The following is a 23,281-nucleotide window of genomic DNA, read 5'->3' as shown; positions in this document are numbered from 1 at the left end:
ATAACTGTTTGATAACAGCACAGTTTGATATTTAAGGCACTCAGATTTCAGCCTGTTTGCCCATTTAAGGTGCTTTGGCCACATACACACAAGGGTTTGACACAGTACTGGGACACATTCACCTCATCACAGGTATTTAAATGATCTGCAATATGAGTAGCCTTTTGTTGGTCTGTACCAGATGGCATAGCCTTCGGGTCCTTTGGCATCACCGAGTCTTGGCAGATTGTGGCTTGATCCTTCTCAGACCAAGGTATTGGTGGGTACTCACCACATCTGTTTCGGAGATAATTTCCGTTATCTCTTATAATGGCCCTTATTAAAGTCACTTAGTTATTTATGATCATATCTGCTGCATTCATGAAGAAAAAGGTGAAGAATGCCTTTTATTTGTCATGTATACATGTATAGAGTACAATGAAATTCATTTTCCACATATCCCATCTTGTTTGGAAGCTGGGTCAGCCATTGTTTGGCACCCTTGGACAGACAGGGTTAAGGGCTTCGCTCAAGGGCCCAACAGTGGCTGCATAGCAGAGCCTGGATTTGAATCCACAATCTTCCGACTGATAGCCCAAAGCTCTACCCACTAGGCTACCAACACATGCACTACGAGTGAGTCCCATTAGCCCAACATTTAATACATCCTTGACCATCACTTGCACAATTGTTACCAAATACGCATGGCAATGCACAGTTCAGGGGTGGTTCTAATGTTTTGGCTCATCCTTGTACAATTACTAATAATGTGAGACTAGAAATCAGCTTCAGATATTCCAAAATAGGTTTGTTGTTAGGTTTGTTGTCAGGTGGCGCAGCGGTAAGGTACGCTATCTCACCAGAGTTGGGGTTTCGAATACATCGTATCGAATCACGGCTCTGCCTTTCCGACCGGGCTGGGTGGCTGCATGAACAAGGATTGGCTGTTCAGGGTTAGAGGGTAAGAAAGTCGGACCATAGGTCCTCATAACTGGTGCGACTGCGGCCCTGACCGATGGCGCCTGCACAGGGCTGAGGAATAATGCCGATGGGGGTGTGGCCCTCCGTACACAGTGCCCGTCGGTGTATGAACTCGACTCGTGCGGGTGAAAAATGCAGTCTGTACTGACTGTGCGTACCGGAGGGGGCGTATGTCGGTTGAGAGGCGTCCTCAGTCAGCGTTGAAGGGTCGAATCAGTATAGAGGACGCAATCAGGGTAATTGGACACGACTAGACTGGGGGATAAAAATTGGGGGGAAAAAGAGGGGGGAAAATATATAATAATAATAAAAAAAATAATAAAATAAAATTAAAAAATAAATTAAAAAATATATAAAAAAAATAATAAAAAACCCCCCAAAAAACCCCAGTATAAACCAGTTTGAAGACCAGACCCAAAAATACATTTTATTAGAATTATCAGAGACAATAAACCTTGTTTAAGGGGGTTAAAGGGACAGTGGTAGCCTAGTGGGTAGAACTTTAGGCTATCAATTGAAAGGTTGACAGTTTGAATCCCAGCTATGCAGCCACTGTTGGGCCCTTAACCCTCTCAGCTCCAGGGGTGCCATACAATGGTTGTATGTATGTACGATGTACTGTACATATGTCTATATGACAAATAAAGGCATTCTTTATGTTGTGTTATTAAAGCAGGGTTTGCTGATTTCAGTCCCACATCATTATTTCTGTTAGACAGTGTAGTGCTACTGATTGATTTCGAACATAAAGCCATCAACATCTGCCATAGAATGTAAACACCAACCTAGAGTGATCGCAGAAATATACAGCACATAGAAAGGTAATAATGCATAGCTAAAGGATTACCAGAAGCCAGCCTTTTTTTGCTGACTGAGATGGATGAACAGGGAATGTGTGTGTTTGTGTGTGTGTCTTTACATGTGAGAGTATGTAGAGTGTCCCTAGCCAGACAGTGTAATGTAGTGTGAAGTCAGATGGATTAATCCAGGATTATACGTCAGGTTGCTGGGTCAAGCAGTGGTCAATGACTGCATCTCCTGTAGCTAAGGAAGGTGGTGTACAAAATAAAAGAAATACATAAGATCAATATTTTTTAATATTAAAATTGATGTGTAAAAAGCATTTGTTAATGCAGTAATGCAGTTAAAATGTGTTTTTTTTAGCTTCAGGTTTTCTAAAGCAAAATCAAAGCGAATATATATTTTGTTAATTAAAGCAAAAAGCTGATTAAGACAGAGAAATGATATAGGAATAATAGCGCAGTTGTTGCCTAGTGGTTAAGGTACTGGACTAGTAATCTAAAGGTCGCTGGTTTAAGCCCCACCACTGCCAGGTTGCTACTGTTGGGTCCTTGAACAAGGCCCTTAACCTTCAGTTGCGTAGACAATATATACTGTCACAGTAGTGTCACTTTGGATAAAAGCGTCTGCTAAATGCCAAAAATTAAAATGTAAATGTAATAGAAAGCTGTTAAATATTGAAGGGAAAGTGATTAAAAGTTGTAAAGGGGTGCCAGGTGTTGCCCTGCACCTGCTAGAATCGAAAATGAACCCAATTTGCTAGATGCTTAACCATGGTAGGCCAAAATAACGGAAACTAAGTAACAAATGACACAGCACATCAGCAGCCCGCAACCGAGAAAATGGATAGAAAAGGGATAGAGCAGAAATGAAAACTTTTTGTTAATATGCGCTTATGGCGCCTGTGACTACCAAGTTTTTGGAAAAAAGAGGAAAGAAATGAAACACAGAATGAGCCCCGGACAGAAATACCAACATCGGACCTGCTCCTGAAAGTATTGAATGAAAGGTCTGAATGCTTTTATGAATAAAAGGATTCAGTTCTTAATTTCTGATACATTTTAACTTTATGGGTGATTAAGTGTGGGTTGATGGGTAAAAATGTTAAAATATCAATTCAAAATCGAACCCACAACACAAAGTGTGCAAAAAGGGATCTGGGATCAAGGGCTCTGAATACTTTTTAAATCATGTAATTTTCATTTGTGTCCAAAGCGACTTACACTACACAGTCTAATCAATTCAGTGTTAAGGGCCTTGCTCAAGGGTTCAACAGTGGCAACCTGGTAGTGGTGGGGTTCTGCATACTAGTACATACATACTACAACTGCCACAAATCCACTACAAATCCACTCTGGGTGGCACAGTGGCTTAGTGGGTAGCATTGTTGCCCAGGTGGAGCGACCTGTTCCTTTCTGTGTAGTTTGCACGTTCTCCCCGTGTCTGTGTGGGTTTCCCCCGTGAGCTCCAGTTTCCTCCCACAGTCCAAAGACATGAAAGTGAGGTGAATTGGAGATATAAAATTGCCTTTGACTGTTTTTTTTTTAATCTATTTTTTCCCACTTTTCCCCCCAATTTTTATCCCTATTCTAGTCATGTCCAATTACCCTGATTGCGTCCTCTATACTGAATCGACCCTTTTGCCACTGACTGAGGACGCCACTCAACTGACTTGTGCCCCCTCCGGCACGCGATCAGTACAGCCTTCATTTTTCACCTGCACGAGCCGAGTTCATACACCGAGAGACACTGCGCACGGAGGGTCACACCCCCCTCAATGTTATTCCTCAGCCATGTGCAGTTATGAGGACCTATGCTCCGACTCTACCCCTAACCCTGAACAACAGCCAAACGTTGTTCATACTGCCGCCCATCCCAGTCGGAAAGGCAGCTGAGTTTCGATATGATGTATCTACAAACCCAACTCTGGTGCGCTAGCATACTTTTACCGCTGCGCCACCTGAGCGGCGCCTTTGACTGTGTTTGACATTAAACTTGAACTGATGAATCTTGTGTAACCAGTAACTACCTGTCCTATCATGAATGTAACCAAAGTGTGTAAAACATAACGTTAAAATCCTAATAATAAATAAATCCACTGTGTTTATACACTATATTTCTTATCAATATATGTTTTTCTTTGTCAATATGACATGTCCTTTTGTTTCTTGAAGGAAACTGCGGTATACAGACTCGATACAGTCATTTCAGTGGCCCCGAATGTTCGGAACCTCCTCACCATCGACACCATCACCAAGCTTCGCTATCCGTCCCCCACCCATTCTCCCGCCTCTCCCCCTGTGGCCTGGACCAGCCCGGGGGAAGGACGAGTCCTTCCACGCGCTCATCGCAACCTTCGTACTGCTTCGACACTTCCCCCTCGCGCTCTTCCCATCGCTCGGCCCAGCCTCCCCCCAAAAACAACCTACATCACGTCAACAAAATCCTCCGGGCTAAAAAGCTGCAGAGGCAGGCACGCACGGGCAACAACATGGTGAAAAAAAGGGGGCCGGGGCGGCCTCGCAAGAACCCACTGCCCTCGCCTCCCGCGTCGCCTCCGATGTCACCTCCACACCCTGCCCCTGAACCAGAAAAGCATAGCGGGGAATGGCAGGAAGACACGGTCAATGACGCCATCGAGTCCGTCATACAAAGCCAAAAACGGAAAAGCCGTAAAAGAAAGCGCTGGGACAGGGACGATGACCGGGAGGACGACGAGGAGGCAGCTCAGGAGGGAGAGGAAGAGGAAGCAGGTAGGCTAGAAGCTAGAGAAGAGGAAGCGACGACGGGTGGACAACCAACCGGAGGGAAGGGATGGCCGGCACATGAGGAAATGCAAAGTTTTCGTAGGTATGCTTTTTGAATTTGATCTTAATTCAAGCCCACACATTTTATTTTTAGTTTGAACCCTTTGAGCTTACTTGAGTCTAAATACTTGGATAAAAATAAGCTGTATTTAAATTATCTTGTTTGGGCCGTATCTACTACTTATTTTCTTGGTGAGACCATTAAATGGTTAAATAAAGTCAGCTGTCTGTCAGCTGTTGTACATCTGACATCTTAACTCAAATTGATTGACCGGGAAGGCCTTCAAGCTTTTCTCAAGTGTCCACTGGATCATGTTGCATTCAGATCAAAAAGAAATACTCCCACGGTTACTGAATTTCTTTTACCTTTCAGTGCCGTAGAGGGAAAATCTGACGGCCAGTCCTCCCCTGAACGTACCGCTCCAACACCAGTGGAACAAGCTCCAGCCGCATCAGTGACCAGCCAACGGGAGAAGAAACCTGCCAGGCCGCCTAAAAAAAAGTTCCAGAAGGCTGGACTTTATTCGGACGTATTCAAGACAAATGAGTACGTTAAGAGCTATGAGTACTGAGCGCACAAGTTGTTATTAAGTGAATTAGTAGCCTGGGTGTTGAGTAGGCTTTTTTGAGTATTTGGGACTAAGCCGGATGGGGTCTCTCTCTCATAACTGGTGTGGTTACGACCTCTGCTGGCTGATTGATGGCGCCTGCACAGAGATGAGAAAAGAGTGCTCTCAGGGTGTGTGTCTCCGTACACAACGCTGAGCTGCACTCGTCAAAGTGCAGGTGATGAGATGCATACGGCATGCTGCCCACGTGTCGGAGGGGGCGTGGGTTAGCTTCGTTCTCCTCAATCGGAGCAGGGATTGGCATTGGTGGAGAGGAAGCATGACGCAATCGAGCAATTAGACACGCTAAAAAGGGAGAAAATGCATACAGAATATATATATATATACAGTGTATCACAAAAGTGAGTACACCCCTCACATTTCTGCAGATATTTAAGTATATCTTTTCATGGGACAACACTGACAAAATGACACTTTGACACAATGAAAAGTAGTCTGTGTGCAGCTTATATAACAGTGTAAATTTATTCTTCCCTCAAAATAACTCAATATACAGCCATTAATGTCTAAACTACCGGCAACAAAAGTGAGTACACCCCTTAGTGAAAGTTCCTGAAGTGTCAATATTTTGTGTGGCCACCATTATTCCCCAGAACTGCCTTAACTCTCCTGGGCATGGAGTTTACCAGAGCTTCACAGGTCGCCACTGGAATGCTTTTCCACTCCTCCATGACGACATCACTGAGCTGGCGGATATTCGAGACTTTGCGCTCCTCCACCTTCCGCTTGAGGATGCCCCAAAGATGTTCTATTGGGTTTAGGTCTGGAGACATGCTTGGCCAGTCCATCACCTTCACCCTCAGCCTCTTCAATAAAGCAGTGGTCATCTTAGAGGTGTGTTTGGGGTCATTATCATGCTGGAACACTGCCCTGCGACCCAGTTTCCAGAGGGAGGGGATCATGCTCTGCTTCAGTATTTCACAGTACATATTGGAGTTCATGTGTCCCTCAATGAAATGTAACTCCCCAACACCTGCTGCACTCATGCAGCCCCAGACCATGGCATTCCCACCACCATGCTTGACTGTAGGCATGACACACTTATCTTTGTACTCCTCACCTGATTGCCACCACACATGCTTGAGACCATCTGAACCAAACAAATTAATCTTGGTCTCATCAGACCATAGGACATGGTTCCAGTAATCCATGTCCTTTGTTGACATGTCTTCAGCAAATTGTTTGCGGGCTTTCTTGTGTAGAGACTTCAGAAGAGGCTTCCTTCTGGGGTGACAGCCATGCAGACCAATTTGATGTAGTGTGCGGCGTATGGTCTGAGCACTGACAGGCTGACCCCCCACCTTTTCAATCTCTGCAGCAATGCTGACAGCACTCCTGCGCCTATCTTTCAAAGACAGCAGTTGGATGTGACGCTGAGCACGTGCACTCAGCTTCTTTGGACGACCGACGCGAGGTCTGTTCTGAGTGGACCCTGCTCTTTTAAAACGCTGGATGATCTTGGCCACTGTGCTGCAGCTCAGTTTCAGGGTGTTGGCAATCTTCTTGTAGCCTTGGCCATCTTCATGTAGCGCAACAATTCGTCTTTTAAGATCCTCAGAGAGTTCTTTGCCATGAGGTGCCATGTTGGAACTTTCAGTGACCAGTATGAGAGAGTGTGAGAGCTGTACTACTAAATTGAACACACCTGCTCCCTATGCACACCTGAGACCTAGTAACACTAACAAATCACATGACATTTTGGAGGGAAAATGACAAGCAGTGCTCAATTTGGACATTTAGGGGTGTAGTCTCTTAGGGGTGTACTCACTTTTGTTGCCTGTGGTTTAGACATTAATGGCTGTATATTGAGTTATTTTGAGGGAAGAATAAATTTACACTGTTATATAAGCTGCACACAGACTACTTTTCATTGTGTCAAAGTGTCATTTTGTCAGTGTTGTCCCATGAAAAGATATACTTAAATATCTGCAGAAATGTGAGGGGTGTACTCACTTTTGTGATACACTGTATATATATATATATATATATATATATATATATATATATGTATAAAAGTTTGCAGGGTGGCAAAAGTCTGGACCAAAAAGGGGCCGGGGTCTTCAATACTGTTTAAGGACTCTGGTTAGTAGCCCAAGGCACCTGTACAGGAAGTGGCGGAGCGCAGAGATCAGGGTGTGGCTCTCTGAGCACGAATTCTGACCTCACACGCAAATTCACTGAAGGTATGGGCGAATAAGAAGGGGAATGTGGACTGTGCACGTGTCGAAGGGAGCGTGAGGCAGGCAGAAATGACCCGACCGGAGTCTCCACCAGTGGAAGACGAATTAACTATGTTAAATTGGGAGAAAAAGAGGAGAAAATGCGTAAACAAAATAGCAACAAAACCCCAAAGTTCTATTGGCTTTTACATTATTGGATTTGCATTCGTAATGCAGTTTAACGCTGTTCATGTCTTACAACTAGACAAGCTCAATGAATCATTTACCTGATTGAATCACTAGCTGATTCAATTGTCTTTCCACCTCTGTATTGTCATGAAATTTTTTTGTGATGAAATGTTTTGTAAGGCATCCACTAACTTTAATGCATGTTTGTTATTGCACTGACTTTAATTTTTTTATCTCTTCTTCAGTCCTCGTGGTCAGCTGCTCCAATTAAAGAAGGAGAAACTGGAGTATATACCTGGGGAACACGAGTATGGCCTTCTACCGGCTCCCATTCATGTTGGTATGTCTACTCAAGCCTCTTTGTTGACACTAGCCATACGTTTATTAAAAAGTCAATCCACATGGCTGAATGAGCCTGATCACGCAGTAGCCCCCAAATCACATTTATTACAGTGTTATACTGTAAAGCCATGAGCTTGGGCATTCTATTACAGACTTCTGTTTTGTTTTTATTTGTTCAATTTGCATTTGTGTACTAGTATGGGGGTTTGAATCCCAGGCTGGGTTGCATGTGAACTTAGCCCAAGGGGAAGGGGGGGGCATATCAGTGCACCTTAAATGCTGGTCCCAAGCTCAGATAAACAGGACGGTTGGGTCAGGAAGGGCATCCAGTGTAATAAAACTCAACTCAAGCCAAATCAAATATGTGGTCGAATGATCTGCTGGTGTGACTTTCAATTGCAACAACCCAAAGGAATCATTCATTCACCTACTGTCCCAACTCCTGAATTGGGTTTGTAATAGACCACTGAAGTCGTGTCGTCATATTGTAGTCCATGTTGTTATGCCCATATTTGGTAACCCGGGTCTAAGACAAATTTTGAATGGGAAAAATGAATAAAGATTTAGAAAATTGCCTCTCTCGCATCCTGTAGTCATAAAAAAATGTTCCAGAGCTGTTACGTTTTGTTTTATGGAGATTCTTCTGTCTATTATCACTGGATCCTCTGAATTACGAAGTCGTTAAAGAGTCAAAATATGAATATTGCTACATGTAAGCTAACGCTACTGCGCACTGAATTGACGTCACTAGACTGGAAGCCTCTTAAATTGTTCTTTTTTTTCTTTTATAAGCCTCTTAAATAACCGCACGAAGCAGCGTGATTCACCGGTGTAACTGTGTAACAGTGCGGTGATATTCACAAGTTTTACTTTATATTTTTAGTAGCTAGCTACATTAAAGTAGAAAGCAAGGATGGTCGGGTGTTACACCTTTGGTTGTACTCAACAAACGCGGGCCGCTCTGTCCGTCAATTCGATCGGGGTACTTCAGTGACGTCTAATTAATGCGCAGTAGCATTAGCTTTCGTGTAGCATTATTAGTGTTACGATCCTTTAAAAACCTCGTAATTCAGAGGATCCAGTGATGTACAGGAGAAAAATGTACACAGGACAAAACGTACAGGGTTCTGAACATGTTTATTTAGCACAGGATGCGTTAGGCGATTTTTTGAAAACCCCGTTTATTTTTCCAATCGAAAATCTGACTTAGACCCGGGTCTCCAAATATGGGCATAACGAGGACTACAGAATGACGCACGACTTCAGTGGTCTATAAGGGGGAAGTCCTCCCAAAATATAATATGCCAATATAAAGTCAAATAGTCAGTGAAGAGTGATTTTGAGACTGTAAGGGAAAGGATGGAACTCTGAGAGTCTTGTGTGGCTTCTTAGTTTGGCTACCACCCCCTTTCTTTTTATCTATTTATTTATTTAGAAAAACATACATGTGAAAATCTGTGGAAGCAATAGGAGGTGGGAGGACGAGAAATGGGAGGATTTATCAAAGAGGAGACAAGAGAATGATTGGTAAATATATAGGCAGTCAATCAGGATTTGGGAGGAGTTTCAGACACGTCGTTTTCTCCCAAGCTCATTACGTCATAACGTTGGTTGTCTCAGAAGAATTGGTTAGGTAGGGAGTTACACTGGCTTTCTGTGTAAAACCACAGCCTGGAACATTAAATCAGCTGTACAGTTAATCTATTAGTCTATTATTAACCACGGTCTGCCTCCTCTTGTCTCTAGGGAAGTACTTGAGGCAGAAGCGCATTGATTTCCAGTTGCCTTACGACATCCTGTGGCTTTGGAAACACGACCAGGTAGTTTGCTAGTACAACTTCTTGTTATTGACACAGCCCTTTTGTTTCTGTACTTGGGTTATGCTGTCATGTGTCAGACTCTCACCTCTTTAACTAGATGTTATTGTTTATTTCAGCTCTACAAGAGACCTGATGTGCCTCTCTACAAGAAAATAAGATCCAGTAAGGCTTATATATTGTACTTTTAAGCTTGAGCACCATGTAGTCTGATGAATTTGCAAATAACAAAGATAAATTCTTGCTCTTAGACGTATACGTTGATGTGAAGCCTTTCTCAGGCTATGAAGCTACTACATGTAACTGCAGGCTTCCTGAGGACCGTGATTCAAAGGGCTGCATGGACGATTGCCTGAACAGGTAAAATACTTAATTGAAAACTTCATTTTATAGGTGTTACTGGTTTAATACTGATTTGGGGGAAGAAAAAAAAGCCAGTCGTCCTAGATACAACCATGAGGTTTTTGAACAACTCGGCATACCTCCTGTTAAAGTAGATGCTAGGGATGCAAATTTAGCCAATGTTTTCTTACCAACATCAGAGTTTCATATAAATAAATCATGCTTTATTGATAAAACAAGTGTCATGTAGCTAAGGCAGCTCTAATGTTGAACAGAAACACAGTGAGCAGAACCAGTTCAGCACTCAGAATGTAGATTATAAACAAGCGCTAACTAAATATGCTAACTGAAAAATACAGACCCAGTCAGTACTTTAAAGCTCTTTATGACAACACGAGTGTTGTTATTATAATAAAGTTTTACTCTTATACTGGAACATGATGCAAAATATCCACATCATGTAAGTGCTGTTACTCACAGTTTAACGTGCACTTTAACTCTATACTGGGGCGGCACGGTGGCTCAGTGGGTAGCACCGTCACCTCGCAGCCACAAAGTCCTGGGTTCTGTTCCCAGCTGGAGTATCCGGGTCCTTTCTTTGTGGAGTTTACATGTTCTCCCTGTGTCTGCGTGGGTTTCTTTTGGGAGCTCCGGTTTCCTCCCACAGTCCAAAGACATGCAGATGAGGTGAATTGGGGATACAAAATTGTCCATGACTGTTTGACATTAGATTACACTAGACAGGTTAAACAAGACAGACAAACATGTGACCTATGCTAAAGCTAACCTAAACTAAACACATATGAACAAGGCTAAAGCTAAGCTAAATGCTAATACTAATCTAAACATACATGAACAATGAACCCAAGCAAATGCTAATCTAAATGCAATGCTAAACATAAAGCCTAGACTAAGACAAACGGGAACAAAACTAAACAACACATGAACAGTTACAACCAGACAGGACAAACAAACAGGGCCTAACAGGAGCTAACAGACAGAACTAAGATACAAGGCTAACACACAGAGCTAACACACAGAGCTAACACACAGAGCTAACACACAGAGCTAACACACAGAGCTTACACACAGAGCTTACACACAGAGCTTACACACAGAGCTTACACACAGAGCTAACACACAGAGCTTACACACAGAGCTTACACACAGAGCTTACACACAGAGCTTACACACAGAGCTAACACACAGAGCTTACACACAGAGCTTACACACAGAGCTTACACACAGAGCTTACACACAGAGCTTACACACAGAGCTTACACACAGAGCTAACACACAGAGCTTACACACAGAGCTTACACACAGAGCTTACACACAGAGCTAACACACAGAGCTTACACACAGAGCTTACACACAGAGCTTACACACAGAGCTTACACACAGAGCTTACACACAGAGCTTACACACAGAGCTTACACACAGAGCTTACACACAGAGCTTACACACAGAGCTTACACACAGAGCTTACACACAGAGCTTACACACAGAGCTTACAAACAAAGGTTAAGGCAAAGGCAGGCAGACAGTATCCAAATAATTTGCTAAGGTAAATCTAAGCAAACCAAACCGACAGCACAGAGTCACATCAAAAAATAGTCTCCGCTCACCTGTTCACCAGCTCCTCTCTTAAATCCTCTGAAATGAGGTGCAGCTGGGGCTAATTAGCAGCGGGGACCAATCACATTAGGGGCGTTGGCTCTAACATGTGCTCCTGGAGAGGTGGGTGTGGCAGGTACACCGGAGTTCCAGGTTCCAGGAGCACATAGAGGCTGGAATGTAACCAGTGATACCTGTCCTGTCATCAATGTAACCAAAGTGTGTAAAACATGATGTTAAAATCCTAATAAATAAATACTTTTATACTTGAACATGATGCAAAACATCCACATCATTTATGTGCTGTGTTACCCCCAGTTCCACATGTGCAGAGTTTACCATGCAGTTCAACTCCATACTGATACAAAACTGCTTCTGTTTACTTTAATGCGTAGTAGTTTCATCAGTCCTGATTTGCCTAGTATTAGTTCATAACGTTCTTCTGGTTGTGTCAGAATGGCGTAGCTCTTTTTACAGCTGGAAACGAAAGTGGTGCATGTGCGCTGTTTGTTTTATTAGGATTGTAACGTCATGTTTTACACTTTTGCTTACATTCATGACAGGAACGGTAGTTACTCATTACACAAGATTCAGCCGCTCAGGTGGCGCAGCGGTAAAAAGACACGCTGCAACCAGGGCTGGATTCTGAGTACAATCGTATCGAATCCAGCTCTGCCTCACCGGTACGAGGCTGAGTATGAGTATGAGCAACGATTGGCCGGTTGCTCAGTTGCTCAGAACCGGATGTGGGTCTCTCTCTGTCAGAATGCGATTACGACCTCTGTCGGCTGATTAGAGGCGCCTGCACAGAGATGAGGAAGAGCGCCCTTAGGGTGTGTCTCTCCGCATGCAACGCTAGGTGGCGCCACACTCGTCAATGTGTGGGTGGCAAAAATGCATCCGGCTGCTGCCCATGTGTCGGAGGGGATATGGGTTAGCTTCGATCTCCTCGGTCAGGGCGGGGTCCGGCATAGACAGAGAGGAAGCACGATGCAAATTGAACAGTTGGATGCGCTAAAAGGGGGGAAAAAAATTATTACACAAGATTCATCAGTTCACTCCAGACAGAAAGGACCCGGACCGCCCCACCTGGGGATCGAACCCAGGACCTTTTTGCTATGAGGCAACAGTGCTACCCACTTAGCCACCGTGCCGCCCCGCATGTGCACTGAAGCTGGGTCCAAGTCACCAATTTTGATTTCTTATAATTTGTATGAGGGAGATTTGTAGCTCCACCCTGTTACACCTCTGTTGTAGAACATTCTGGATTTCAGTACCAAACTACTAGAGTAATAGAGTACTAAATAAATACTGATTTCTGTCATACATCTACATATAACCAGTGTTCACTTAAGAAGTGTTAAGCAACAGAAGCCTCGATTTCCATTCTTTTATATGAATTGAAAATAGGAAACAGCATTTTTAAAAAATACAAATGAGTTAATGAGGTTTCAGTTGCTTGGTTCTGGAAGTACAGTACAGGAGTTCACCCCTTTCTGTTGTGTCCCCTGTTTCAGGATGATTTTTGCTGAGTGCGCTCCCAGCACTTGTCCTTGTGGAGAGAACTGTGATAACCAGCGAATCCAGAGGCACGAGTGGGTTCAGTGTCTAGAGCGCTTCAGGACAGAGGGGAAGGGCTGGGGCATCCGCACTAAACAGCCACTGCGCTCCAGTCAGTTCATCATCGAGTACCTGGGAGAGGTGGTCAGCGAGCAGGAGTTCAGGTGAGACGAGCTTATAGCAAGTGTATCCTAATGTGCCTCCACTTTGCCCTTGATGGGCCATTCCACCAAATGGGTGCCATGTGGAAGATGGTTGTATATGAGTAACAGGACTGAAAGTGACAGGACTGAGTTTTTTTTTTATAGTGTTTATGCATTTTCTCCCTTTTTCTCCCGACTTTAGCGCGTCCAATTGCCTGCTTGCGTCATGCTTCCTCTCCACTAATGCCGACCCCAGCTCTGATCGAGGAGAACGAAGCTAACCCACTCCCCCTCCGACACGTGGGCAGCAGCCGTATGCATTTTTTGTCAGCTACACGTGACGAGTGCATATGCGGATCAGCACTGTGTACGGAGAGACACACCCTGATCAGTACATTATCCCTCGTCTATGTGCAGACGCCACCAGTCAGCCAGCAGAGGTCGTAGTTGCATCAGTCATAAGAGAGTCCCTGTCCCTATAGCTTAATATCCCACCCCTATGTGAACAACAGGCCAATCGTTGTTCATGTGGCCGCTCAGCCCAGCCGGCAGGCAGATCTGAGACTCGATACGATGTATTCGAGATCCCAGCTCCGGTGTTCTAGCGTGTGTTTTACCGCTGCGCCACCAGGACATAAAATTAGTAAATACATAAAATATAGAACACGAACAAATCACAAATTCTTGTTTTTACATTGCACTGCATTTTACAAAGTGTCCCAACTGTAGAAATAGGACTGTAGTCTACGTATTAATGCCATTATATGTTATTAAACGACTGCTAAATGATGTTTATCTATCCATAGGAGTCGTATGATGGAGCAGTACTTCGCTCACAGTGGGCAGTACTGTCTGAATCTGGACAGCGGCATGGTGATCGACAGCTACCGCATGGGCAACGAGGCTCGCTTCATCAACCACAGCTGTGAGCCCAACTGCGAGATGGAGAAATGGTGAGAAGCGTAGATAATTGAACTTTATAACAAGGTGGTAACAAATATCTCGGAAACGTACGCATCAGTCACACGGTGACATCACTCACATACAGTAAGTCATTGAGACTGTAATAGGGATTGATCTGGGTATTAAAGCTTGAGTGGCTTGTTAACAGATAAGTCGTACTTGGTTACTTAACATCTGTGGTTGTGACTTTGCAGATGTTGACCATAATGAACGGCTTGATTAGCGGAAAGATGAACATCAAAAACAGGGCGCGGCTTTCGAGATCTAGGCCACAGGGCTAACATCTGGCTGGTACCAAGAGTGACACACACACACACACAAGAGAGAGAGAACTTTAAGACTAGGCACGGGTGGGTTATCCGTCTTGTCAGGGATGAATAATTATGTGTAGCTGGTAGGAGAGGGTGGGGACACAGCTGTGCCGCTTTGTAGTCATTTTTATCCACACATGGACATTCCTTTATTCATACGGAATCTTTCTCACACACACACACACACACACACACACACACACACACACACACACACACACACACACAATGACTTTAGACCATTGTGTCTAACAGGGATTTGGTGTACAGCTGAGAGCTTTTATCAGCTTTTGTCACATTACCATTATACTATAAATTAAACTGTTACGGTCACGAATAAATACTTTATGAAAATATAATGACCTCAGACATAGCCACACAATCACAACCTATCACGCTAGCCCACCACCACTGAGACCTGGGAGTGGGCTAGCCTGATAGATAAGCATCATTTATTAATATTAATATGCTTAGCTCACATTTGGTCTTTTGCTCTTCCCCCAGGTCAGTGAATGGAGTGTACAGGATCGGTCTGTTTGCCTTAAGAGACATGGACAGTGGGACAGAGCTCACTTACGACTACAATTTTCACTCCTTCAACACTGAAGAACAGGTATGTTCGTGGTTCCTACTCATACCATACACTCACATATAGAGTTAGGGTCTGTTTGAAAACCTATTGAGCTGCCTTGCTGTCTACTGCCTACCTAGGCAGCTGCATAAGTAGAGAGGATTCTAATCTACATAAGACTCTTGCTTACTAAGCTAACACAGTTTGCCTCAGGCCATTCAAACCAATGGTTTGAGTTGACACAACCCTTCGTGTACCGAAAATGGTTAAATTGTCACTGACGGGACATAAATGACACTTGTACACCTTTATACAAATTGAAAAGCAATGAGAATTTATTTACATTTGAAAAGAACTCCGTTCGTTGCTCCACATTCGTCCGCCATATTTGTCTTTTTTGTTGTGCCGCACTAAATGCTGTGATTGCCTTCATTGCTAAAGAAGCATCGAATTCTTCCTCATCGTTCAGTCAGATTATCACTTAGAATTAAGGCACCTCAGTAGGTAGCATTTTAGGGTATCTAAGAATTTAGACATGCCTTCTTCTCGGGAGCGTAGGATGACGTAAAATGCATCTACGCAGCGAGCTCACTGGGTTTTCCGACAGACCCTCGGTGTTGGGGTTAAAGATGGTTTTTAACCAATATGCAGTTGTCATTCTGATTAAAATATTAAGCACACCACATGTTTTATATAAACACGGCTGTAAAGGGCCTGGACGGGCCTGGATTACAGTATCATGCCCACCTGCCATGTCATTGTAGGCCTCATTTAGCTGTTTACCTGCTCTGTCTTACTTTGAGGCCAGTATGCCAGGTTCGATTCAGTCTGGCCTGGTTTTTCTGCCAGTGTTTGTGGGGGTTTTTTTTTTTTTTTTTTTTTTTTGGGGGGAACTTAGCAGGTGATGATCAGCTATTTCTCCCCTTTGCCCAGACATAGGCAATAATTTCTGGGTAGATGCCCGGCTGGCAACAAATGTTGTGGGCTAGCGAGCGCCTAATAAGAAAAGATAAAAAATTCCAAACCTTGTTGTGACTAACATGTTTTTACGAATGTATGTAACCTTTCACCTTAACTGTATGTATCATGCCCGCCTGCCATGTCATTGTGGGTTTCATTAAGCACAAATGCACTTCAGCTGTGGAAGTTCCTTTAAACTCTGACCTCATTACTACCTGGTATATCTGTTTACCTGCTCTGTCTTCCTTTGAGGCTGTTATGCCGGGTTCAGTTTGGTCTGACTTGGCTTTTTGTGCCAGTGTTTGTGTTTTTTTTTTGGGAACTTAGCCGGTGATGAGGTGCTATTTTGGCTTTGACTTTTTTGCTGTCTGTTGTAGTTCAAAACGTACATTGTTACATTTATTGTCATTAAAATTGTTCTTAAGTAACGTCACAATACTTTGTTCTTCTATAGCAAGCCTGTATGTGCGGCTCTGAAGGCTGCCGTGGTATAATTGGCGGCAAGAGTCAACGGATCAATGGCCTTCCTGGGAAAGCGGCAGGGTCAGGAAGCGGCGCCCGGAAATTCGGGAGGTTAAAAGAGAAGCGCAAGTCAAAGCTCCAGCTGAAAAAACGGGTGTGATTCTTACTCGGAAATAAAAGTAGTTCCAGGACAAAAAAATTCTAATTGGTGTAACATTCAGTGTCATACTTTTCGTAGGAGGAGGAGTCCAGTGACAGCAGCAAGTTCTACCAGCACCTCCTAATGAAGCCCATGTCAAACAGAGAGCGGTAGGTTGAGATTTTAGATTTCAGCATTACACAAGCACCTAAATTTAAGTGAAATTTAATGCAACCACCACCCAGCATCCTCAGGCCGACTGCTCCTGATTGCAGGAACTTCGTGCTGAAGCACCGGGTGTTCCTGCTGCGCAACTGGGAGAAAATTCGGGAGAAACGGGAGCTGTTAAAGAGAGAGGGCGAGAGGGAAAGAGAGAAGGATGGCAGCCTCTCGCAGTACGCCCGCTGGGGAGGAGTCATCCGCGATGACGGCAACATCAAATCAGGTGTGTGTGTGTTCACTTAGGTCATTACATAGGTCATTAAACAATGAGGTTTGTTTAAATGTACTTATATGGCATGCATTGAACAATGTGTTCATTTTCATTGACCCATATTCTTCAGTCTTGGTCAGGGCTGCAGTGGATCCGGTTGCTCTGGGGAATGCTGGATGCAAGGCTGGAATATCTTGGACAGGGTGCAGTTCCGTTGCAGGGCTCATCTATCACCCACCCCCCCCAGACATAACCAATCATGTCTGTGTAGACGCCCGACTGGTCGATAGCACCTCTGAAATTAGTGTACAAATACACGACAAAACTGCCCTAGATGAGCAAGCTGCCCCAGAGGTGCCGCGACAGGCATTTCCTGAGCAGGTGTCACACTTGGACCAAAGCAGTCTAACAGGTTGCCTGTATGGGGTTTTCCTGCCTTGCACCCAGTGTTGCCGGGTGAACCAGACCCGCTGCGACCCTGACCAGGATGAAAATAAAACAAAAGCATGAACACTTCCTAAAGCATGTTCAGCTTTAAGTAAAATAGCATGAGCAGCTGTGTAAAAAGAAGCAGAAGATAGCAGCCTGTATGACACAGGAGCATGTGTTAGCCATCAGCCACTCAGACAGGAAAGATTTACCTGATGGGTGGAATTAAGCCTAAATGAAAGCAACTGGCTAATGCTGAGTCAGGTTGGGATGGGTAACAGTAACATGTGTTTGTGTGTACCCCTTTTAGACGTGTTCTTGACGCAGTTCTCGGCGCTGCAGACCTCTCGTTCAGTGCGCACACGCAGACTTGCCGCCGCTGAAGAAAACACCGAAGTCACACGCACAGCACGCCTTGCACATATCTTCAAAGAGATCTGTGATATGATCACCAGCTACAGAGGTTAGCACACACACACACACACACACACACACACACACACACAGCAGAGTGTGGATAAGACAAGAGTTGATCCATGTATATTGCTTTGTCAGTAAGCTTTAAGTCATTGTCGTGTCTGTCGGCTATAATGGCATGGCAGGTGGGCATCATACTGTTTACTTGAGCTGAACCCCAGACCACCATGTTCTCTGATTTTTCCCTCTCTTTCTTTATGCAGATTCATCTGGACAAACACTTGCTGCTCCCCTGCTGAACCTGCCTTCTAAAAAGAGGTAAGAACATTTTTATCACTTACATTATAGTATCTTGTCCTCATGCTAAGATCATTATGTTCATATTTTAAAGGCCTTGTATGATCGCCTTAATAAATGAACATTTGTCCAAACAACAGCCTCATCTACAGTAAATAGTTTGTCTAGGACCTTCTAAGAAGAGGCAAATCCGCTTTTGCGCTGGCTGTGCCATTGTTTCCTTTGACCCAGTTTAAAGCTGACCTTTTCAAAGCGCCTCTAATGAGACGAACTGTTTGATTTGACGTGGTAAAAATGACCTAGGTCGTACAAACTCTTAATGGAAACAAAGCTTAACATGGCTTATTGTACTAAAACAATGGCCGATTAATTTTATAAGTGACGAAAACTTATGAACTGTAATAATTAAGGCACGTTTAGTGTTCCTGTGTCGTTCTTTTAGTGCATTAAGCAACAGTAAGCTTTTTTCATGATCCGGAGAAGCTGATTCTTACCGTTTCTAAGCACCCTGAGCTGTAACACAAGGTTAAAAGTGAAACCACTATACGTTGAGGAAAATACAGCTAAACCTAGATACACGTGGATGTTTTCTGAGTGAATTTGATGGTTATTTTACACAAATGCAGATTTGTGTCGTCACTTTAATGATGTTTTACCACACTGGGCAAAATGCAAAACGCTTCTCATGTGTATGTACCCTAACAGTGTAGTAGACTAGGGTATTTTATAGGCCTACTCAGTCTTGGGAGTAGCTTCTCTAAATCTTTCAAAGGCAGATTTATACACCAGAAGTCCGACCTGCCGTTCTGGTTTTGTCTTTAAAGTGCCTAGCCAGTCCAGCGACCCCACCACTCGCTTCCGGATCTCTGTGCCGCTGGGCTAGTGCATTAGACTACTGCCAGCCCTAAAATACCTTGAATGAAAGAATGTTTTGGGTAAAAAAAGTTGGCCATCATAAAAATAATGCTGATAAAACAATTGAGAAAACGATGTTTTTTGGTGGGGTGTGGGGCCCGATTGTTGGTATATGTGTGTTTGGTGCCTCATTGTTTGTATTTCTGTGTTTACAGGAACATGCAGTACTATGAGAAGGTGTCCGATCCTCTGGACCTCAGTACCATAGAGAAGCAGATCCTCACCGGACATTACAAAACAGTGGAGGCCTTCGACACAGACATGCTTAAAGTGTTTCGCAATGCTGAGGTCAGTCGAACCACACCCACCCTTTATTTTATAGCTAGTTCAGATCTGCACAAGGCTACATTTTCCACCATGGATAGATATGATCGTATGTCCAGCTGATTTTATTGGGGTCCAACACATAGAACAAGAAATTCAAAAACTGCGCATGTAAAACTATTTACTGTGCGTTAATATAGTAAATGTGGAGATAAGTAGAGTGCAAATCTGCCTAATAATGAAAGACTAACACTAACCATGCAGGGTATATATGCAATAGCTGAAGAAAGGCTTTTGAAAATTGTCATGTTAAGACATTTCTCACCTGAAATACTGTATGGACATGTATCAGTGAGAAAGAATGCACGTGGAAAGAACTGTACATTTACCTTGCTTGCTAATAGTAATCAGAAAAAGCTCATGGTGAGTTTAGACAGGGGGGTAGAGTTAAACATTATTAAACAGAGAAGTTAAACATTATTAAACAAACTAGCTGAGCACTCAAGTGATGCAGAGCATTTAAGATTGAACCTCAGCAGAGCCACAGACCTGGCTGGGCATCCACACAAAGACAGTTGGCTGTGTTTGAGGGAGGGAATGTCTGACGGGGTCTTTTCCATCTGTGATATGGATCTTTTGACTGGTTCGGACACCTCCGTGAGTAATGGGGGAGTCTCATAGAGCGTGGCTTTCCATATGCGATATGGCATTGTAAGGAAACCAAGCACTGGCTGGATATAAGAAGCTGGGACAGATTGGACACGTGTTGGAGGGGGCGTGCGGTGATCCGGCTTTGATCAGATCTGGCACAAGGCAAGAATACCCTGTTGCAGGGCTTCAGACAATCATGTAGAGTGGGCAGCACTGAGATCTGAATCTGGATTGGCGCCCCGTTCCTGGCTGAAACGGGTGCAAGCAGACCCGCCACGGCCCTGACTAGGATAAAGCAGTTGAAATAAAATGAAATGTATACACTACTAATGAATGAATCCAGCAACACCCATTATTTTTTAGGGGTTGGATGCCAGGTTGCCATCATTTTTGGGGTTGGATGCCAGGTTGCCATCATTTTTTGGGGTTGGATGCCAGGCTGTCATCATTTTGGGGGTTGGATGCCAGGCTGTCATCATTTTTGGGGTTGGATGCCAGGTTGCCATCATTTTTGGGGGTTGGATGCCAGGCTGTCATCATTTTTGGGGTTGGATGCCAGGTTGCCATCATTTTGGGGGTTGGATGCCAGGCTGTCATCATTTTTGGGGTTGGATGCCAGGTTGCCATCATTTTCTGGGGTTGGAGGTCAGGTCGCCATCATTTTTTAGGGGTTGGATGCCAGGCTGTCATCATTTTGGGGTTTGAATGCCAGGTTGCCATCATTTTCTGGGGTTGGAGGTCAGGTCGCCATCATTTTTTAGGGGTTGGATGCCAGGTTGCCATCATTTTTTAGGGGTTGGATGCCAGGCTGTCATCATTTTTTGGGGTTGGATGCCAGGTTGCCATCATTTTTTGGGGTTGGATGCCAGGCTGTCATTATTTTGGGGGTTGGATGCCAGGTTGCCATCATTTTTTGGGTTTGGATGCCAGGTTGCCTTCATTTTGGGGTTTGGATGCCAGGTTGCCATCATTTTCTGGGGTTGGAGGTCAGGTCGCCATAATTTTTTAGGGTTGGATGCCAGGTTGCCATCATTTTTTTGGGGTTGGATGCCAGGTTGCCATCATTTAGGGGGTTGGATGCCAGGTTGCCATCATTTTTTTGGGGTTGGATGCCAGGTTGCCATAATTTTTTAGGGGTTGGATGCCAGGTTGCCATAATTTTTTAGGGGTTGGATGCCAGGTTGCCATCATTTTTTGGGGTTGGATGCCAGGTTGCCATCATTTTTTGGGGTTGGATGCCAGATTGCCATCATTTTGGGGTTGGATGCCAGGCTGTCATTATTTTTTGGGGTTGGATGCCAGGCTGTCATCATTTTGGGGGTTGGATGCCAGGTTGCCATAATTTTTGGGGTTGGATGCCAGGCTGTCATCATTTTTGGGGTTGATGCAGGGTTGCCATCATTTTTTAGGGGTTGGATGCCAGACTGTCATCATTTTTGGGGTTGGATGCCAGGCTGTCATCATTTTTGGGGTTGGATGCCAGGTTGCCATCATTTTTTAGGGGTTGGATGCCAGACTGTCATCATTTTTGGGGTTGGATGCCAGGTTGCCATCATTTTTTAGGGGTTGGATGCCAGACTGTCATCATTTTTGGGGTTGGATGCCAGGTTGGCATCATTTTTTAGGGGTTGGATGCCAGACTGTCATCATTTTTGGGGTTGGATGCCAGGTTGCCATCATTTTTTGGGGTTGGATGCCAGGTTGCCATCATTTAGGGGGTTGGATGCCAGGCTGTCATCATTTTGGGGGTTGGATGCCTTGTGATCATGTGATTTCAGTTCAATTTACAGCTCAGTTGTCTTGTGTCATTACCAGAGCGACCGCTTTTCTTTTCGGTCTTTTAATAACAGGCCTGTTTGTAGTAGTTTGTATTAGTTCAGTGCCCCTCAGTTGAACCTTGTCAGTTGCATTGATGGGTTTTCTCGTGTCCTCTGTCCTCTAAAGAAATACTACGGCCGAAAGTCCGCCGTAGGCAGGGACGTGTGCCGACTGCGCAAGGCTTATTACGGCGCGCGGCACGAGGCCGCCGTTCAGATCGACGAGATCGTCGGCGAGACGGCCAGCGAGGCGGACAGCTCCGATTCAATGGAGCGCGACCACCAACATGTTAACAAAGACGACGACGTCATACGCTGCATCTGTGGCATGTTTAAGGACGAGGGCCTGATGATCCAGTGTGAGAAATGCATGGTATGTATTAAAGCTTTTGTAAGCAGCTGAACCTTTGATTGTTTTGTTTTTGTTTTATTAGGATTTTAACATCATGTGTTACACCTGGTTACTCATGACAGGACAGGTAGTTACCGGTTACACGAGTCACAAGTCCAAGTTCAGTGTCAAACAACGTCACAGGTCATTTTTGAATCTTACATGTCTTTGGACTGTAGGAGGAAACCCACACAGACACGTGGAGAACATGCACACTCCACACAGAAGCGACCCAGACTGTTCCATCTGGGAATCAAACCCAGGACCTTCTCGCGGTGAATCAACAGCGCTACCCGCTGAGCCACCGTGCCGCCACTTTGATTTTTTGTCATTTGCCATAGAGTTTAGGACGGACCCAGTGGCATGGTCCTCATTCTCCTTCAAAGAGCTTGACACCAGGATGTTATTTTAACTGTGAAGGGTGTGTATATACCCCTTTAAACAGCTGCTGGATTAACGGAGTGTATCGCTACACACTTCCCTCCCTCCCAGTTAAAATTACTCCAGCACCTGTTGGTTTCCTAAAAGTTAAACAATTAATAAAAATGAACAAAATAAAAAGAATGATTCAGGTTATTATAGGGCAAATATTGTAGTATAACAGCCCACTTGCCATCAAGAGCCGCAGGGGGACACGGACTGCAGTATCATGTTCACCTGCCATGCCATAGACCACTGAAGTCGTGTCGTCATATTGTAGGCCACGCCATGTTGTTATGCCCATATTTGGTAACCCGGGTCTAAGAGAAATTTTGAATGGGAAAAATGAATAAAGATTTAGAAAATTGCCTCTCTCGCATCCTGTAGTCATAAAAAATGTTCCAGAGCTGTTACGTTTTGTTTTATGGAGATTCTTCTGTCTATTATTACTGGATCCTCTGAATTACGAAGTCGT

General features: G+C 44.2%; 1 protein-coding gene across 5 annotated transcripts in view; it reads left to right on the top strand.

Annotated features, from left to right (window-relative positions):
- The window catches only part of ash1l (ash1 (absent, small, or homeotic)-like (Drosophila)), a 68,114-nt gene that overhangs the window by 29,791 nt on the left and 15,042 nt on the right, over window positions 1-23,281 (top strand). For all 5 annotated transcript variants that reach the window (XM_063010972.1, XM_063010968.1, XM_063010971.1 and 2 more), the window contains 16 exons: window positions 3,936-4,611; window positions 4,942-5,115; window positions 7,791-7,885; window positions 9,634-9,707; window positions 9,824-9,869; window positions 9,956-10,064; window positions 13,181-13,387; window positions 14,173-14,319; window positions 15,145-15,253; window positions 16,626-16,787; window positions 16,872-16,942; window positions 17,048-17,217; window positions 17,945-18,097; window positions 18,315-18,369; window positions 19,419-19,551; window positions 22,123-22,368. In XM_063010972.1, the coding sequence (XP_062867042.1) occupies window positions 3,936-4,611; window positions 4,942-5,115; window positions 7,791-7,885; window positions 9,634-9,707; window positions 9,824-9,869; window positions 9,956-10,064; window positions 13,181-13,387; window positions 14,173-14,319; window positions 15,145-15,253; window positions 16,626-16,787; window positions 16,872-16,942; window positions 17,048-17,217; window positions 17,945-18,097; window positions 18,315-18,369; window positions 19,419-19,551; window positions 22,123-22,368 (2,627 nt within the window). The remainder of the gene's footprint in view (window positions 1-3,935; window positions 4,612-4,941; window positions 5,116-7,790; window positions 7,886-9,633; window positions 9,708-9,823; window positions 9,870-9,955; window positions 10,065-13,180; window positions 13,388-14,172; window positions 14,320-15,144; window positions 15,254-16,625; window positions 16,788-16,871; window positions 16,943-17,047; window positions 17,218-17,944; window positions 18,098-18,314; window positions 18,370-19,418; window positions 19,552-22,122; window positions 22,369-23,281) is intronic.

Source organism: Trichomycterus rosablanca, chromosome 2, assembly GCF_030014385.1.
Source record: "Trichomycterus rosablanca isolate fTriRos1 chromosome 2, fTriRos1.hap1, whole genome shotgun sequence".
NCBI lineage: Eukaryota > Metazoa > Chordata > Actinopteri > Siluriformes > Trichomycteridae > Trichomycterus > Trichomycterus rosablanca.
The sequence above is the reverse complement of the archived record's forward strand: the minus strand, read 5'-3'. Positions and strand labels throughout refer to the sequence as shown.